The 20,551-nt window shown below is 43.4% G+C and overlaps 1 protein-coding gene across 3 annotated transcripts in view; it reads left to right on the top strand.

Annotated features, from left to right (window-relative positions):
* Nucleotides 1-8,427, top strand: part of MMAA (metabolism of cobalamin associated A) — a 28,838-nt gene extending 20,411 nt beyond the window's left edge. For 2 of the 3 annotated variants that reach the window (XM_019977940.2, XM_019977939.2), the window contains exons 4-7: nt 2,267-2,437; nt 4,879-4,964; nt 6,902-7,051; nt 8,074-8,427. In XM_019977940.2, coding sequence (XP_019833499.2) covers nt 2,267-2,437; nt 4,879-4,964; nt 6,902-7,051; nt 8,074-8,364 — 698 coding nt within the window. In that variant the 3' untranslated portion in view covers nt 8,365-8,427. The remainder of the gene's footprint in view (nt 1-2,266; nt 2,438-4,878; nt 4,965-6,901; nt 7,052-8,073) is intronic. The other variant, XM_019977941.2, reaches the window with a different exon arrangement.
* The last annotated feature ends 12,124 nt before the right edge of the window (nt 8,428-20,551 follow it).

Below are 20,551 nucleotides of genomic sequence, written 5' to 3'. Positions count from 1 at the left end.
AATAAGACACAGTCCTCTTGGCCTTGTGGAACTTTATATCTTGTGAGGGAAATAGGTGCATGCAGTCCATTACAGGGTAATGCGTGTTGTGAAGGGAGAAATTCAGCGTGCTTTGTGGAAGGGTTGTTTTATATCCTGTGGGTTTAATGCTAAAAAGTAAAGATATCATCATCATGTTTTAGGGGCTTTAGATCAACAGAGAGGTGGATAGCAATTCCTATTACCACCCATTGAGAAATTTAGCTGATAACATTCACAGTTTTTGATTCACTATAATGAAAAGGTTAACCATAAAATAAAATTTATACTTGCAAAGTTCAAGATTAAATCCATGTCAGTGCATTATCTTTTTTTATAGTCTAAGAACTTTGTTAAAGGTAAGTACTAGCAGGTGTAAAGTACTAATAAGGTATAAAGAATTTATTTACAGTGGTCTTTATTTCCATATATGTGCAAAGGCTTTTCTCCTCACCTTCATAAATACTCTCTCATACTTGGAGTAGCAAAAGGAAACAGTAGCTTGAGATGGCTGTAGCAGCAGTGGTGGCATAAGATAATCGGAGTGGGACTTCTCTGGTGGTCCAGTGGTGAGGACTCTGCACTTTCATTTCCAGGGGCACAGGTTCAGTCCCTGGGTGGGGCGCTAAGATCTCAAATGCTGCATAGTGCGGCCAAAAAAGGAAATAAATAAACATTTTTAAATAAATGTCGTTTTTAAAAAAAGGTAGTCTGATTAAAGCTGCATAGCCATGTGGTTTTTGACTTTTCTCAAACCAAAAATGATCCCTTTTTCAGGTGAAAATACATAGACTTTGAAAGAAAAAACAACCTAAGGATAAACAGGACGCTGCAGTCTTACCTTATCATTGCAACAGTACATAAACATTTGAAAATAGCATTGCATTGAAGTTTGAGAAGCCTGTTGTCAACCCTCACTGTGTTTTGGATTCATAGGCCCCCTGCAGTGGAAGTTTGGAGACCTTCCTAAGGGCCTGCAGTCAACAGTTTTGGATTTACTGACGGACAGCTATATGGGACAGTAATTTCATAAATGTTTAGTTTGGCATGTAGGGAATCTATAGGATAATAATTTAAAGTGTAGCTTTGGCAGATTGTTGACGTACACAGAGATGATTTCACCCAGAAAATTACTTTAGAACAACATTTTGTGTACAGTAAATACGGTAGTTGAGCTCTGTCGTAAGTACATGCTGTAGAATTAGAACCTATGAGAATTTGAAATTGGACTCATCAGGGAGAAGATCATCTGTTTAAGGAACGCCTCAGTGTTTAGCATCAGCCTTGGACAAGTCAGCTCTTAAGCTGAAATTAAAATTCAGGTTAGCACAGCACCCACCCCCTTCAAACGTTACTATGTGCTTAGTTGTTCAGTCGTGTCCGACTCTTTGCGACCCCGTGGACAGTAGCCCACCAGGCTCCTCTGTCCATGGAATTCTCCAGGCAAGGATACTAGAGTCCGTTGCAATTAGCTTCTCCAGGGGATGGTCCTGACCCAGGGATCAAACTCTGGAAATGCTACTATGTACTAAGAAAAAGAAGATACAAGGTAATCTCACTAGTTTTAGAGCTCTCAGTCTTCTAGAATTTGCAGGTACTGATGTTTGCCAAAATAACTGCAGTAAGCCCTGAAACAGCACCAGTTCTGTTCCATAGGTATTGTGTTAATTGCCTACCGTGAGCAAGCATTAGGTGTACAGAATATGTGAGACATGATCCTACAGACAGCGAACACGGGATAAAGCAGAGTTTCTCTTTAAATGGCCCTCCATGTTGTGGGCGATTTTCCTGCACACTGAAGGATGTTCGGCAGCATCCTTGGTCTCTCCCTGCCAGATACAGGGAACACGCAACCCCCCAGGTGTGACAAGTACACGTATCTCTAGATACTGATAAACACGTTAAGATGACAGTAAAGAAACCACCCCAGCTGAAATGGAAGATTGGTTTGGGGATTAATAGAAGCTGAATTGGACAAGCAATTAGGTGGCAATCTCAGGGCCTCCAATGCAGGGCCGAAGAATCTATATTTGAACTGCTTAGTCAGTGAGCCATTGAGGGGCTGGAAATGTTAAACAGATTAATTTGGTATCATTACAATACACTGTGTTGGAAAAAAGTTTTAATAGTATGAGATATAGTTTGAGGTTTTGGGAGAAACGTCCTAAAGCATTTCCCCTAAGAACTGGCTGATTGATCATTGGCCCTTATCGGTGTTCTATGATTGTAAAATGTAACTGTGTTTCAGGATCACTCTTAGGTGATAAAACCCGAATGACTGAGTTATCTAGAGATATGAATGCGTACATCAGGCCCTCTCCTACTAGAGGCACTTTAGGAGGCGTGACGAGGACCACAAATGAAGCTATCCTTCTGTGCGAAGGAGGCGGGTATGACGTCATCCTTGTTGAAACTGTGGGTGAGTGTGTTTTCTATTTCATAACAATAAAGTACTGTTATAATGGACATTCTGTAGAGATGAGTGACGACTAATTTCATTTTGTTCACTCAGCAGATACTTAGTAAAGAGATAATTAAATATAAGCTATCTCAGACTCTTTAGGAGATAGGAGTATGCGGGCTATGATGCTTTGTTGTTATTGCTCGGTCGCTAAGTTGTATCCAGCTCTGTGCAGCCCACGGACTGTAGCATGCCAGACTCCTCTCTCTTCCACTGTCTCCCATACTTCGCTCAAACTCATGTCCATTGAGTCGGTGGTGCTATCTGACCATCTCATCCTGTGCCACCTTCAGTCTTTCCCGGCATCAGGGTCTTTGCCAATGAGTCGGCTCCAGGTGACTAAAGTATTAGAGATTCAGCTTCAGCATCAGTCCTTCCAGTGAATGTTCAGGGTTGATGTCCTTTAAGATTGATTGGTTTGATCTCCTTGTAGTCCAAGGGACTCTTTAAGAGTCATCTCCAGCACCACAATTCAAAAGCATCAATTCTTTGGTGCTCGGCCTTCTGTATGGTCCAGCTCCCAGCATTCGTACATGACTGCTGGAAAAACAATAGCTTTGACTATACGGCCCTTTGTCGGCAAAGTGATGTCTCTGCTTTTTCTTTCTTCTCTGCTTTCCTTTCAAGGAGCAAGCGTCTTTTAATTTCATGGCTGCAGTCACCATCCGCAGTGATTTTGGAGCCCGAGAAAAGAAACTCTGTCATTGCTTCCACTTTTTCCCCTATTTACCTGAAGTGATGGGACTGAATTGCATGGTCTTAGTTTTTTGATTGTTGAGTTTCAAGCCAACTTTTTCCACTTTCTGCTTTCACCCTCCTTAAGAGGCTCTTTAGTTCGTCTTCACTTTCTGCCACTAGAATGGTATCATCTGCATACCTGAAGTTGTTGATATTGCTCCTGGCAGTCTTGATTCCTGCTTGTGATTCATCCGGTCTGGCGAAGGATAAGCCTTATGTCTGGGTAGTGATGACACGAGGTGGTGTGTTTTCAGTGCCAGAGGAGAACTGTCAGCATTAGGACGACCTGTGGAAACGCTACTTTACACCCAGTTTGGGAATTCCATGGTGGTCCAGTGGTTAGGACTCAGCACCTTCACGTCCATGGCCCTGTTTCAGTCACTGGTCAGGGAACTAAGATCCCACAAGCCTTGTGGCATGGCTAAAAAAAAACCCAACCAACCAAACAAAAAACATAACACCCCATTTTCTTAAAGCAGTCCTGTGTCTACAATATGTTTTCATTAAGAAAGCTAACGTACTTGGGCACATCATGTTTTATTTTATCTTTATATCCCTGGGACATAGTTGTACCCAGTGAATATACTGAAAAGGAAACACTGAGAACCTCGCATTCCTATGGAGAGACAGTCTGCTGTATTACTGTGTGATCAGCATTTGTGACACAACCTCACTCAGATTTAGGGGATCGGGGAAGACTTTGGGGACGAGGTGACAGAGGGACTCAGTTTTAAAGGGAGAGTGGGCAACGGCACCCCACTCCAGTACTCTTGCCTGGAAAATCCCATGGACGGAGGAACCTGGTGGGCTGCAGTCCATGGGGTCGCTAAGAGTTGGACATGACTGAGCGACTTCACTTTGACTTTTCACTTTCATGCGTTGGAGAAGGAACTGGCAACCCACTCCAGTGTTCTTGCCTGGAGGATCCCAGGGACAGGGGAGCCTGGTTGGCTGCCGTCTATGGGGTTGCACAGAGTCAGACACGACTGAAGCGACTTAGCAGCAGCAGCAGAGTTAAGTAACAGAGGGCCTAAAGGGCCTTCCACTGAGACTCAGAGCAGTGAGTGCATGTGGCCCGGTTGGGGGGCACTGCAATTGGGGAAACAGGAAGGAAGCTGCATGAGGGCATTGAGGGGCATCACTTTTCCTGGACCGAGAGGAAGGAGGAGCTGGCATTGAGCCCATGACCCTCTGGTGGCGCCCGTCCACGCTGTCGAGGGATTTCTCTGGGAGAGACGCAGACAGTAGCACTGATCCATGGTGGGGTTTGCAGGGCTGGTAGAAGGATGAGGAGGCAAGAAAGCTGCCATGTCGACAGGCCTGGTCTAAGCTTAGAATCGAGTGCTCCGGCTGTCCACCCTCAGAAGGGAAGCCGAGAAGGAGCATTGCGAGCAAGGAGGAAGCGCAGGTCTCCACTTTCCCTGTTCAGAGACTGAGCGGGTGGGAATGGGGGCGGGGGCAAGGTGGGGAGGACAGCTGTGCTCATCAGGTGAGGCAGCAGCTTTTAATGCATTGTTCAGAGGTGGGTGTTTAAAGTGGGATCCGGTTGAGCATGTGATGCTGAGTGACTCATGAACTGGAATGGAGGTGATGCGCAGGGTGGTCGAGAAAGTCAGATTTTCGTGACTGTTTTAGTGGACAGTTGTGACTTACAATTTCAGGTGTGGGACAGTCGGAGTTTGCTGTCGCCGACATGGTTGACATGTTCATTTTACTACTGCCACCAGCAGGAGGAGATGAATTACAGGTAATTATTTTGACTTTTTCACCCCCACAAACACAAAGTATACATCTCTGAAAGTACAAGTTCCCAATGTTGTGGTTTTTTGTCAATTAAGTTGATATTAGTGTAGGGGAAGAAATACCATTCACATTGGCTAAAATACCTAAGGCAGGCAAAGTCTCCATATTTTTTTTTCCCGACTTATCATTGTAGAACTTCTGACCTTGAGCTAATCATACAGCTTAGACTTTTCCACCTGTGACATGCGAGTGTGCCAATTTAGCAGTAGCTCCAGCCGAGAGACTACCGTTCCATGGTTGTTTGTGCTATAGTCGGTTGAAATACTCCGCATGAGAGATTTCTTTGGTTTTAAACTGGGATCCCACTAGTATAGTTCGTGTATTATAGAACACAGTTCTTCCTCTGGCCTGCAGTGCGTGTCTGGAATTGAATCCCTGAGTTAGCACAGCCTTCACAGGGTGGGGGCCCCACCCTTCACAAGACTGGCTTCACTCCAGACTCCAGCAGCAAGCCTGGGGTTCCCAGGCCCCACATGCCTCTGACTGGCCGCAAAGTGGGGGTTTGCACTGCCCCTCGGGTTCAGTAGTTCACTGGAAGGATTCACAGATCTTAGGAAAGCACTGTGTCACCAGTTAGAGTTTTATTATAAAGGAGACAAATCAAGACTAGCCAAATGAAGAGACAGAGAGAGACAGGTCTGGAAGGTCACAGCCTCAAAGGTTCTGTGTCCTCGGGACACATTTACCTCTTGGCACACTCATGTGTATCACCAGCCAGGGATTCTCCTGAGCTTCGGTGCCTGTCGTTTTTGTTGGGGTTTTATTATGGAGGCGTGATTGACCAAATTGCCATCCACGTGATGAAACTCAGTCTGCAAACCCCACCCCCCAGAGGCTATCAGGCTGCTCACATGGCTCAAAGCCCCTGCCCCCTCATCATGTGGTTGACTTTCTGGTGCGGTCAGCCCCCATTCCGAATGAGCTCTTTGCATAAACTCAGGCACCGTCCTAGGCACTCACTGTGAGTAATGGAGTTGCTCCTGTCACTCGGGAGACAACAAGGCCCTGGAGGTTACCTCCCAGGAGCCTCGGACAAGGACCAGCTGTTGCTGCTGCTGCTGTTCAGTTGCTAAGTCACGTCCTGCTCTTGTGATCCCGTGGACTGCAGCCACCAGGCTCCTCTGTCCTCCACTAAGCTCTTTATTATACAACACCTCACTTTCAGTTGAAAATTTCTGAAAAACTAGTGACATCAGACTCTGGTTGCTGCAGTTTAAAAACATTAGTAGAATTTAATCATTGAAAGTTATGTTTTAAAATGCTTGAAAAGGAATTTTAATCTTAGATAGCAAAATATTCATTTTCCACATAAGGTTTGGCCTTAGGATTTTTCTCGTGTTTTCATGCAGTGTAATTTAAATCAAGAGATTGAGACATTTTTAGCCATCAGCTTATTTTTTCCTCAGATGCAAATAGAAAAAAAAAAAAAAAACTCCATCTATTTAAGGGAAACTTCAAAGACTTTGTTTCTAGAAATGCATATGTTAGTGACAGGGTGTTTTCTTCTTTAGAAGCACCTGAATGATGATGATTTTGCTTCCTGCAGGGTGAGCTCTGGGAAAAGTGGAATCCATCATGAGACCGTGTAAACTGTCTCCTGTCACTCAATCACATTGTGTCTGAATGATGCATTTACTCTAATTCCGAATGTATTCCAGCATGTTAGTCTCCAAGTTTGAAAAAGATATTACAAATGACTTTCATAATCCTGAGACTCAATGCTTTTGAGTAAATTCCATCAAATAATTGTGATTCCTAGTAGAAGGTGCAGAGAAAAAGTCATAGTATTTGACTTTCAAAACCCTAGTGTGAACTGGTGTCCCATTGTTTTCTAGCATTAAATATTGGGGATAAGTCACTTTCCTCTCTCTTTCTCACGAGGGCATCAAAAGAGGAATAGTGGAGATGGCAGATCTGGTGGCTATCACCAAATCTGACGGAGACTTGATCGTGCCAGCTCGAAGGATACAAGCAGAGTATGTGAGCGCACTGAAATTACTGCGCAGGCGTTCAGGAGTCTGGAGACCAAAGGTTAGCTTGCGTTCCGTTCTGCGTTTTTCTCCCCGAGTAGACTGTGCACATCAGAAGAGGGGATGTAAGTCCCAAGCTAGACATACAGGCCATCTTTGCTTGAATGAGATCACAGTTTTAAAAATTATGACAAAGCCAGAGCCTGTAGTGATTTTAAGTACAGTCTGTCAACCACCAGATGTCAAAAACTGGATGTGAGGTGATAGATTAGAGTGCTTAATGCTGGGCTCAAGCTGTTTGGAAGTGATGGCAAATCCATTCTGAAAAGATACACCCTTAAGATTATGGCGCAATTAATGACTTGATTATCTACATTAGAGTTTGAGTAAGAGAGAGAAGTCTTTTGATACGGTAACTCTCCTTGCCATTATGTTTGTTGGGTGATGTTTTTAATAAGGAAAAAAAAATCCAGTAGTAAGTGATGCAGTGATATTGATGGGACACTTTATCTGTAGAAGGACACCGTGTTATTAAAGAAGAAGCGGCCATCGCTGTAATGAGAACGATGGTGACGTTTCTTGCCGTTGGCTCCCAGCATGTTGTCTTTTTTGCCGTGTCTGGAGCCACCTTGTCTGTGTGGGCACTGATGCTCAGTTCATAGCACCTGCTGAATCAGGCAGTTTGACGGAACAGTGCTGTGTTTTCACCTCGGTTTCATTGTATGGCACTCAGGCCTCAGGGAAACCTGTGTAGCATTGCCCGTCTCATCCCAGTGACCCTCCCATGGTTTACCTCTGTGACCTTTAAAGACCGTGCAAGCAATCCTTGGTCAAAATAAACCTCTGAGCTAAAAACTTGACCTAGAATCTGTGTCTGATTTCTGCTTTGCACTTAGTAATCTTAGTAAGTTATCTTAGTATATTTCTCAGTGTATTTACTTTGACACAGTGATCAAAGATCTCATTTTTGTCACTTACCTCTTTCCATAGACTGTAAATATTAATTGGAAAATGCCAGCGTCCCCACGAAAGGGTTTTCTGTCATTGTGAGTACAATAATTCTGGTTCTTCCCTTTTCAACAGGTAATTCGTATTTCTGCCCGAAGTGGAGAGGGGATCACTGAAATGTGGGATAAAATGAAAGAATTCCAGGAGGTGATGCTTGTCAGTGGGGAGCTGGCTGCCAAGCGACAGAAGCAGCAGAAGGTCTGGATGTGGAACCTCATTCAGGAGAACGTCATAGAGCATTTCAGGACCCACCCCGCAGTCCGGGAACAGATTCCTCTTCTGGAAAAGAGGGTTCTCAGTGGGGCCCTGTCCCCAGGACTGGCAGCAGACCTGTTGTTGAAAGCTTTTAAAAGCAGACACGAATGAAGTGCAGCCTACACAGTGATTTTAATATATCTTTTAATAAAGTATTTTAATATTAAAAGTCAACTGTGTGCTTGTCTTTCCAGTAATTCTCTTGTGGTGCCCCTCGGCCTCCTTATTTGTGAACCCTGCTTGGAAAGTAGAAGACCATTAGCTACAGATGTCAAAGATCAGGTGGTCAGCAGCACGCGCAAGGTACATGTATGTCCCTCAGCTCCCCTTCTTCCTGTTCTCATACCCTAACGTGGTGGCCTGTAGGGTGGCGTCTCAGCAGTCACAAGCAGAGACAGCTGAGGACAGAAAGATGGACCTTAAAATGCTTTCTTTGGTTCTTTGTTCTCTGAGTTTCCAGAGAAAATGTAAGCCAGAGTGACTGCATTTCTGAAGTCTTCCTTGAAGCTAGAATAACATACACTGGGTTTCTAAGAGCTGGAAACCACAACATTTAGCATACCAGACTGCTCTAGGAATTTCTGAAGTGGCCGTGTACATGAGTAGCCCGGCAGTTGGAATGTGTAGGGATGTGAACACAACTTTAAAGTCTGCTCGTCTAGACTTGAGGATCCCCCGTGGTAGGTAGGAGAGCCCAAGGGAACTGCAGAAATCAGCTGCAAATAATGTGGGTCCAGTAATCCCCAGGAGTTAAGAGTACATCATGAAAAGGCCCAAGTGAGGTCAAAACGATTGAAGGGTTATTCAGTTTGAATGTTATCAGAGTTTTTGCTTCTCTTCCTTCTTGGCCACCTGACTTCATATTAGCATCTTGAAAATGTACTTGATTCTCGATGACGAGGAACCAGTTTTGTCCTCTGGAGGAAACATGGCACAGTGATTAGACCTTGGGTTCTGGTATTGGGAATGGTGAGTTTAAACCTAGATCCGTTACTTACTGGCTATGTCAGTTTGGACAAATAACCTACTCTTCTTTTTATTTATTATTATTTTTATTGGAATATAATTGCTTTACAGTGTCGTGTCAGTTTCTGCTGTACAGCAAAGTGAATCAGCCACACACACACACCTACCATTCTGAGTTTCCTACTTTCTTCCCTGGTAAATGTGGTGACTCAGATGGTAAAGAATCTGCCTGCAGTGCAGGAGATCCAAGTTTGATGCCTGGGTTGGGAAGATCCCCTGGAGAAGGGAATGGCTACCCAGTTTAGAATTCTTCCCTAGAGAATTCCATGGACAGAGGAGCCTGGCATGCTGTAGTCCATGAAGTAGCAGAGTCGGACACAACTGAGCAACTAACACACAAAATGGAATTGATATGGTAACTTTATAAGGTTGGTGAGGATACATGAGCTAATAGGAAAATCATTTTGCTGTCTCGGTGGTGCACTGGAAATGCTCGAAGTCTGCTTGATATTATCATTCTGTTCAAGTTACAGTACATGAAGCTGTGCAGACCTTATAAAAAGTTCAGTTTTTTTCCCATGGTCTTATTACTACCATCATACTCTTATGATATTTTATGATAGTCTTTAAAGTACCTGCTCTAGTTAATTCTTTGAATATATTTTATAGTATTTAATGGTAGTTATGACTATGTACATTTAAGTAAAATTATTTCTAACCATAAAATTTGTCTATTATTACTATTTTACCAAACATTGTTTTACATTTTTTTTTAAGGTTAGTGTTATTGGCATACCTACCTGATAACTTTAGGATTAGGAGAAAATTGAAAAAGTCACACAGTCAATTTACCTAACTTTAAAAAGGACCACTATCAGATGAAAAACTGTTTCTAGAATCTTCCAGAGAAGGAATTCTGTAATTTCCCTTAGGAAGTAAGCTGTTACAGGGAATAACAACCCCGTCATTTGTGGCCCAAGGGAAGCAGCACTAGGGCACAGACACACTGTTACGAACAAGGCGGAGAAGGGCTGGCATTTGTTAGGCCTGAATTTCTCTATGCATTTATTTCTCAGCTTGAACTGCTTTTATGTGTTATAGATACAGCCATAAAAAGCATTAGAAAACCTGCCTTGTGTTTCTGGTGTGGTTTTTATACAATTGGCCATGATCTAGAGACCAATCTCCAAGGTTCACATTTCTGTTATTTGCTATACTAGAAGCTGTATAATAAAGTATATATATACTGTATAATATAGTAAAATGAAATAAATACAGTGGCCTTTAAAAATAATTCATGTTCCCTTTTATTAAGTTCAAAAATGCCATCACTCCTCCCCACCTCTGATTTTAGCAGGCTGGACCCCTGACCTGGTCAAAAATACAGGTTTTGACTTAGATACCCAGAGTGAAGTCTCAGCTCTGTCACTAACCAGCTATATGATTGGAGGCAAGTTACTACTCCTCTGTATGCACCGACCTCCTCATGGGTAAAATCAGGGCAAGAACAGCTACTTTATGAGCTTAGGTGACCAGTGGTAAAGAATCCACCTGCCATTACAAGAGACACAGGAGACGTGGGATCGTTCCCTAGGTCCGGAAGATCCCCTGGAGGAGGAAATGGCAACCCACTCCAGTATTCTTGACTGGGAAATCCCAATGGACAGAGGAGCCTGGTGGGCTACAGTCAGTGGGGTCACAAAGAGTCAGACACGACTGAGCACACACATGCATAGCTACTTTATAGATTGTTGGAATAATTAAAATGAGGTTGTATTTAAATTGCTTGGCATTCAGTGTGTGCTACATGCTAGATCGCTTCAGTCCTGTCCATCCTATGGACTGTGGCCGCCAGGCTCCTCTGTTCATCGGATTCTCGGGCAGGACTACTGGAGTGAGTTACTGTGCCGTCCTCCAGGAGATCTCGGGACCTAGGGACTGAACCTTTGTCTCTGAAGTCTCCTGCATTGGCAGGCGAGTTCTTTACCATTAGCACCACTTGGGAAGCCCACAGTAATTGGTAGGTGTTGTTGGAGATGTTATAGTTGACACTCTTTGTTTCACAAAACAGATTCACATCATCTTAGTTTGGTCAAACTACTTAATCTCACTGTACCTCGGTTAATGAATGGGCTTGATAATAGTATTCACCCGGAGTTGTTGAAAGGACTGTCTTGGAACTTCTTTGGTGGTTCAGTGGCTGAGACTCTGCACTCCAATTACAGGGGGCTCAGGTTTGATCCCTGGTCAGGGAACTAGATGTCTCATGCCACAATCAAGAGTTTGCATATGCAGCAATGAAGACTCGATGTGCCAAATAAATAACTATTAAAAAAGAGAGAGAAAGGACTGGGTTAGTTAATATACACACAGTACCTGGACATAATAAGTGCTAAATAAATATTTAATAATGGAGAGTTGCTACCTCTTAAGGTTGTTGTAAGAATTAAATGAGCTCATCTCTGGCTCAAACGGATAATTCTTTTCTGGAAAAAAAACCTGACTTCACTTTTGTCAAAAGCAAAATTATCATTAATTTCTCTAGATGGGTAAAAATGTGCTGTCTTCCAAACTGAGCTCCAAAGTTGACAGACATTTTGCTAAAACAATACCAAATTTCATTAGAATGTCTAGACTTTCTTGTAGAGGTATCAGTTCAGTTCAGTCGCTCACTCGTGTCCAACTCTTTGTGACTCCATGAATCGCAGCACGCCAGGCCTCCCTGTCCATCACCAACTCCCGGAGTTCACCCAGACTCACATCCATCGAGTCAGTGATGCCATCCAGCCATCTCATCCTCTGTCGTCCCCTTCTCCTCCTGCCCCCAATCCCTCCCAGCATCAGAGTCTTTTCCAATGAGTCAACTCTTCCCATGAGGTGGCCAAAGGACTGGAGTTTCAGCTTCAGTATCAGTTCTTCCAAAGAAATCCCAGGGCTGATCTTCAGAATGGACTGGTTGGATCTCCTTGCAGTCCAAGGGACTCTCAAGAGTCTTCTCCAACACCACAGTGCAAAATCATCAATTCTTTGGTGCTCAGCCTTCTTCACAGTCCAACTCTCACATCCATACATGAACAATGGAAAAACCATAGCCTTGACTAGACGAACCTTTGTTAGCAAAGTAATGTCTCTGCTTTTCAATATGCTATCTAGGTTGGTCATAACTTTCCTTCCAAGGAATAAGCGTCTTTTAATTTCATGGCTGCAGTCACCATCTGCAGTGATTTTGGAGCCCAAAAAAATAAAGTCTGACACTGTTTCCACTGTTTCCCCATCTATTTCCCATGAAGTGATGGGACCGGATGCCATGATCTTCGTTTTCTGAATGTTGAGCTTTAAGCCAACTTTTTCACTCTCCACTTTCACTTTCATCAGGAGGCTTTTGAATTCCTCTTCACTTTCTGACATAAGGGTGGTGTCATCTGCATATCTGAGGTTATTGATATTTCTCCCGGCAATCTTGATTCCAGCTTGTGTTTCTTCCAGTCCAGCGTTTCTCATGATGTACTCTGCATAGAAGTTAAATAAGCAGGGTGACAATATACAGCCTTGACGTACTCCTTTTCCTATTTGGAACCAGTCTGTTGTTCCATGTCCAGTTCTAACTGTTGCTTCCTGACCTGCATACAGATTTCTCAAGAGGCAGGTCAGGTGGTCTGGTATTCCCATCTCTTTCAGAATTTTCCACAATTTATTGTGATCCACACAGTCAAAGGCTTTGGCATAGTCAATAAAGCAGAAAGAGATGATGTTTTTCTGGAACTCTCTTGCTTTTTCCATGATCCAGCGGATGTTGGCAATTTGATCTCTGGTTCCTCTGCCTTTTCTAAAACCAGCTTGAACATCAGGAAGTTCACGTTCACATATTGCTGAAGCCTGGCTTGGAGAATTTTGAGCATCACTTTGCTAGCATGTGAGATGAGTGCAATTGTGCGGTAGTTTGAGCATTCTTTGGCATTGCCTTTCTTTGGGATTGGAATGAAAACTGACCTTTTCCAGTCCTGTGGCCACTGCTGAGTTTTCCAAATTTGCTGGCATATTGAGTGCAGCACCTTCACAGCATCATCCTTCAGGATTTGAAATAGCTCAACTGGAATTCCATCACCTCCACTAGCTTTGTTTGTAGTGATGCTTTCTAAGGCCCACTTGACTTCACATTCCAGGATGTCTGGCTCTAGGTGAGTGATCACACCATTGTGATTATCTGGGTCATGAAGATCTTTTTTGTACAGTTCTTCTGTGTATTCTTGCCACCACTTCTTAATATCTTCTGCTTCTGTTAGGTCCATACCATTTCTGTCCTTTATCGAGCCCATCTTTGCATCAAATGTTCCCTTGGTATCTCTAATTTTCTTGAAGAGATCTCTAGTCTTTCCCATTCTGTTGTTTTCCTCTATTTCTTTGCATTGATCCCTGAGGAAGACTTTCTTATCTCTTCTTGCTATTCTTTGGAACTCTGCATTCAGATGCTTATATCTTTCCTTTTCTCCTTTGCTTTTCGCTTCTCTTCTTTTCACAGCTATTTATAAGGCCTCCCCAGACAGCCATTTTGCCTTTTTGCATTTCTTTTCCATGGGGATGGTCTTGATCCCTGTCTCCTATACAATGTCACGAACCTCCGTCCATAGTTCATCAGGCACTCTATCTATCAGATCTAGGTCCTTAAATCTATTTCTCACTTCCACTGTATAATCATAAGGGATTTCATTTAGGTCATACCTGAATGGTCTAGTGGTTTTCCCTACTTTCTTCAATTTAAATCTGAATTTGGCAATAAGGAGTTCATAATCTGAGCAACAGTCAGCTCCTGGTCTTGTTTTTGCTGACTGTATAGAGCTTCTCCATCTTTGGCTACAAAGAATATAATCAGTCTGATTTCGGTGTTGACCATCTGGTGATGTCCATGTGTAGAGTCTTCTCTTGTGTTGTTGGAAGAGGGTGTTTGTTATGACCAGTGCATTTTCTTGGCAAAACTCTATTAACCTTTGCCCTGCTTCATTCCGTATTCCAAGGCCAAATTTGCCTGTTACTCCCGGTGTTTCTTGACTTCCTACTTTTGCATTCGAGTCCCCTACAATGAAAAGGACATCTTTTTTGGGTGTTAGTTCTAAAAGGTCTTGTAGGTCTTCATAGAACCGTTCAACTTCAGCTTCTTCAGCGTTACTGGTTGGGGCATAGACTTGGATTACTGTGATATTGAATGGTTTACCTTGGAAACGAACAGAGATCATTCTGTTGTTTTTGAGATTGCATCCAAGTACTGCATTTCGGACTCTTTTGTTGATCATGATGGCTACTCCCATTTCTTCTGAGGGATTCCTGCCCCCAGTAGTAGATATCATGGTCATCTGAATTAAATTCACCCATTCCAGTCTATTTTAGTTCGCTGATTCCTAGAATGTCGACATTCACTCTTGCCGTCTCTTGTTTGACCACTTCCAATTTGCCTTGATTCGTGGACCTGACATTCCAGGTTCCTATGCAATATTGCTCTTTACAGCATCGGACCTTGCTTCTGCCACCAGTCACATCCACAGCTGGGTACTGTTTTTGCTTTGGCTCCATCCCTTCATTCTTTCTGGAGTTATTTCTCCACTGATGTCCAGTAGCATATTGGGCACCTACTGACCTGGGGAGTTCCTCTTTCAGTATCCTATCATTTTGCCTTTTCACACTGTTCATGGGGTTCTCAAGGCAAGAATACTGAAGTGGTTTGCCATTCCCTTCTCCAGTGGACCACATTCTGTCAGATCTCTCCACCATGACCCGCCCGTCTTGGATTGCCCCACAGACATGGCTTATGGCCATAGTTAACAGCGGCTGCCACGATACAACCTAGCAGGAAATTTTCTCCATAATCACTAGGCTGGCTGTTTACCTCTTTCCCTAAGCCTTTGTCCTTATTACCCAGTATACGCTGGAGACAAGAGCTCATGAACAGTGGACATGTGGTCCTCAATGTGTATGTCATTCAGTCTTTAATGCAAAAAATAAGAGGAAGAATCAGTGAAAACAATTCTAACATTGCACTCACCCAGTAGATTGCCATCATAGAAGTCACAATGCTGCTGCCAAGAACTGGTCAATTGCAAGGACTTTGAGAAGCAAAGATGACTGATCCATGCAGATGGTGAAGCCCAGCTGCCCCTGAGCCTGAGAAATCCACATGGGGCTTCAGAAACACAAATGCTTTCCAAGTCAGCCTTTGTGAAACCCCTTATAAAGTCCAGGTCTCCTCATCTAGGAATACATCTTGGGGTACAGCGTGACTCATAGTGTATTAGAATACTCACTAAATGTCACCATCGTTATTCAGGTAAGACGAACAAGTTGGAATTTTCCTTGAAAAAGAACCATCAGAATGAAACTGTAGACTACTTGGTTACTAATTACTTCTAATTACTAATTACATTGTAGGTTACTTCAATTTGGTTACTAAATTTAACACCCATGTGACATGAATATATGTTGATAATTCTGCCCTGTGACATTTTTAGAAGTTCACTTTTTGGGGTCATCTGGGGCATGTTTGATAATAGAGTATTGGAATGGCACAAAAGCAGGTATATAATATTGGATGCTTTTTCTTTTTTTTTCCAAGAAAAAATTCAACTTCATCATGTAAAATGTAGATGATCCTATTGTGAGTCAAAGTACATGAATATTTACCTGAAAGTTTGATGCATAGAGGTAACCTAGAGGTTGTTAACTTTGCTGAGGCACCTCAACTTCTTGACAGAATGAGATGTGGGCACATCCAAGTCAGTAAACTTTTCCACTCTCAGCAAGTCCAAATGCTTCATCTCAATTAATGCTGCTGTTAACTAACACAGAGGCAATCATGCAGCCTGCACCATCCACCTGGCCAATCTGAGTTGTGGATGTTCTAAGACATCCACAAAGGGATGTCTTAGGATGACAGTAAAGCCATTTACTAAAAGTAAGGCTCATGAAAAGTGAAAGTGTTAGTCGCTCAGTCATGTCCGACTCTTTGCGACCGAGTAGACTGCAGCGCACCCAGACTCCTCTGTCCGTGGGATTCTCCAGGCAAGAATACTGGAGTAAGTTACCATTCTCTTCTCCAGGGGATCTTCCTGACACAGGGACTGAACCTGGAGCTTCTGCATTGCAGACAGATTCTTTACCATCTGAGCTACCAGGGAAGCCCATACTTCAGTGTCAAATCTTCTTACATATCAAACCCAGGATCGACACTCTCTTCTTATGAGTAAAGTTGCTTTTACACCTGAATTTTGATGACTCAGGATTCCATCACATCAGGCAGGACCACAGTCCCCTCGAGTATTTTGGAAGTCCTAGGGCTTCCTCACTGATTCACAAACAAGCTCAGCCCTCAGGTGCAGCTTGCTTCCACAGGCTTCTGTTGGGCTCCACTATTTCAGCGGGGGCTCTTCCTGTAGGAGAATGCTGCCTGCTTAAATGTTCCTAAACTGTGAAGCTTGTAAGTTGCCAAGATAGTGCTGTGTTCCCAGAACATAGAATCCTTGCCTCTCGTCTCACGGGGACTGGTCCATCAGGCTGGGGTCAGGACCAACCACCATAGCAACTCTCACTGCCCTTAGCTCTCCTGTCTCTTCCCCAGCACACAAGCCCACCATCTGCAGAAAACTTCCCCCACACCAGCCCCCTTTTCAAAATGTCTATCAGCTCCTGCAAGGTAGTTGGCAGTCTGGGAGTATATCACCTTCAGTTGAATAGTATCTCCCAGCTTGATGTATACAGTATGTCCCCTACATACGAGGGAATTCAAGAGTGCATCTGTAAGTCCAGTTTGTTCCTAAGTCCAACAAAGCCTAGGTACCCAACTAACAATCAGCTATATAGCACTGTACTAAAATAGGTTTATAATACTTTTTACACAAATAATACATAAAAAGCAAACAAAAAATAAAACACTTTTATATCTTTTAAAATACAGAACCTAGAAAAGTACAGTACTACAGCACAACAGCTGTCATACAGAGGCTGGCATCAAGTGAACAGGCAAGAAGAGTTCCTGGAGGAGGGAGATGAGCTGGGAGATGGTAGAGCTGAAGGGTCGTCAGCAGTAGCAAATGAAGGGCAAGCTCCAGTTGCACCCAGGCCTCATGTTATGGCACAGGTTCTGGTTCCTTGTTGGAACCAGGCGCATGTTCGCATCTTTGAAAGCTTGTAACTTGAAGGTTTATATGTAGGGGACTTACTGTATATGATTGCTAATTCTGTCAACAACCCTTTAAAGGTATCATGGCACCTTTTTACAGAAAAAGAAATTGAGCAATAGGAATATTAAGAAATTTATCTAAATTCACTATCCCAAAATGTAATATATTATATACATTAAATTTTAAAAATACCATTTTCCAGTTGCTCAAAGTATTTTATGAACCTCATTTCATACTTTCTGTAAGATGGTTCAGATATTACCTTTATTCACAGATACCTCTGTTGTATAGAATAAGTAAGAGATTTGTACATAATTCAGATGGTAAGATCCTGCTTAGTATGTTATCTTTAAGACCTTTCTTCACTGTAACCTAATATATTTAACTCATGGAGAATGGTGCCTCGTGCTATTTCTTTTCCAGTAGATTTTTCTTCTTATGATTTAAGATAATATTTTCGACATTAAAAACAAAGCCCCCCAAAATTTAATATCAGCATCTGTATTAGCCAGCACTCTTGTCTAGAAATGACAGAAACCTATTAGCTTGGGTAAAAAGAGTTTATTGGCTCATCTAATCATTCAGGGAGAGGAACAGGGGTACAGCGAGCTTCAGCGCCACAAGTGATGCTAGGATTCTGCACCTCTTCCTCTCTGTTTTGAGACCATTCTCTAGCTGCCTCCACCTAGCTGGAGAAACAGCAAACAGCAGCACCCAGGTCCAGAGGAAGGACCACCCTATCGCCAGAGATTCAGTTCTGAGAGTTGAGGAAGCACTGGACTGGTCTGCCTGACAAGTCATATGTCTGTCTCCATGGCCAGTGGTGTGGGCTATCATAACCGGTTGGAACTATTTGGGGTTGGATCTGCCTGCCAGTGCAGGAGTTGCTAGAGATGCGAGTTCGATTCCTGGGTTGGGAGGATCCCCTGGCAGAAGAAATGGCAACCTATTCCCGTATTCTTGCCTGGGAAATCCCATGGACAGGGGTGTCTAGGAGGCTACAGTCCGCGGGGCAGCAGAGAGTCAGACACGACTGAGCATGCATGCATATTTGGGGTTGGGGGAAGACGCATTCTCCCAAGACACGTGAGTCATTAGTTGCAGAACACAGTAGAATGCCAGGCAGGCAAAACAGATGTCTACTGAACATTGTTTAATCTGTTTGGGAATAAAGTGAGATGTAAATAAATGTGATTGATGTATTATTATAAAGTGTGATCCTGCAGTGTTGCAGATGTGATTAGCCAAGACGAGGTGATATTGGAGTTGGATGGGCCCCTATCCAGTGTGACTGGTATCCTTACAAGAAGACAGACACACGGGGGCTAAGACACACAGAGTGAATGCCGGTGACGAGGCAGGCAGAGACTGGAGTGATGCAGCCACAGCCAGAGGATGCTGGAGATGGCTGGGAAGCCACCAGCAGCTAGAAGAGGCAAGGAAGGATCCTCCTCTGTGTTTCAGGGAAGCCTGAGCCCTGCTGATACCTTGATTCGATTCCTAGGTTGGGAGGATCAGCCCTGCTTGATCTGCCCTGCTGATACCTCATAGCCTGCAGACCTGAGACATTACCTGTATTTCAAAAAACACATTTATTTATTTACTTCTTTATAACACCAGGTCTTAGTTGAGGCATGCAGAATCTTTTCCTTGTGGCATGTAAGATCTAGTTCCCTGCCCAGGGATGGAACCTGGGCCCCCTACATTAGGAGCGTCCTAGCCACTGGACCATCAGGCAAGTCCCCATTTCTGTTGTTTTAAGCCACTGAGTTTATGGTACTTTCTTAAGGCAGCCCTAGCAAACTCATGTAATCATCAACTCCTGTCTGAGCCTAACTCAAAGAGGGAAAGTTCTGCAAAGATTTTATTGCACTCCACCCCCCACTTCAAATAAGAACATAGTCTTGACCTCCCAGCTCTGCCTTCCCTCAGTACCTTGAAAACCCATAAAATAAAAGGAACACAAGAGACGTCTGCTACTTCTCTTGTCAAGGTACCAGGCTTCTGTTTACATCCCACAGTTTCTACCATATCTTGGTATTGAACTCAGTATCTGGCTTTGACTATCCCAAAGGACAGTGTACAAGGCTGTGGGGGGTGGGGTTCCTGTGAGAGGACTGGGGACATCACAGAGGTGTCTGAAAGCACTTAGCTGTGAGCAGTAGGAAAGCCACGCTGAAATGTCTAGCTGCTCCGGGCTGTCCTGCCAGGAAATGAGAGTGTGTGAAGCCCAGCAGAGAGTGCAGGAAGGCTGAGTGCACTCCAGTGCTCTGCCCTCCTAACTCACTCTGGTTCTGTTCAAAGCTGTATCATGTGCATAAGCTTCTCTAGCATTGGACCCTCTCATTTGACTTTGGACTGGCCAAAATGTTTCTTTGGATTTTTTTCATACCATCTTATGGAAAAACCCGAATGAAACTTTTGGCCAACCCAGTATTTGCAATATGAACATTTAACTCAAACGAATTTTTCTCAAATAATCTGTTGGAGAAATAGAACATCTTAGAACAACAACGAAAGTGACTTCACTGTACGTGGTTTGCCTACTTCCCAATATTTAGAAAGGGTGCCCCATTAAATTTGTATGGTGTTTGTTGCCTTTTAACACAGTTCTCTGCTTAAATAGTTCTTCATTAGTGAACAAATCCTAACCAGGGTGGCAGGAAAAATGCCACTGGTATAACATATATCACTGTGTTTGTAGAAAGTAAGCTATACGGTGCAAAATAATAGGTGGTGTTGCTCAATGGCCCAGAGTAGGTTCACAATAAATGTTTATTCAATGAGTGGATGAGTGAACAAATTTTGAGTAAAGCTCATACATAGCCACAGAGACAAAGCTACAAAGTGAACAGTGCTTACAAAGACTGCACATCAAAGGGCAGGAATACATTGAATTAGTCCAGTTCCCCAGAGCACCCTAAAATTGCGTTTATTGGAATACTCAAAATTCTGTAGCACAAAATACTGTTGAGCGTCTCTTGGTTCAAAGCATAACCTCAGAATTGCTAACAGAGGCCTGTAAATGCCTGGGCACGTTATAAACCTGTTGCTGTTCATATTGTACACAAAGGAGGTGGGATGAAGTATTAACCATGGTCGTTCCAGGGTGGCCTTTTCCCAGGCCTTGTGCATGTCCCTAAGCCTGTGGACCCCAAATCAGCACA

This window comes from Bos indicus, chromosome 17 (genome assembly GCF_029378745.1).
Source record: "Bos indicus isolate NIAB-ARS_2022 breed Sahiwal x Tharparkar chromosome 17, NIAB-ARS_B.indTharparkar_mat_pri_1.0, whole genome shotgun sequence".
Lineage (NCBI taxonomy): Eukaryota > Metazoa > Chordata > Mammalia > Artiodactyla > Bovidae > Bos > Bos indicus.
This window is presented reverse-complemented; position numbering and strand designations above follow the sequence as displayed.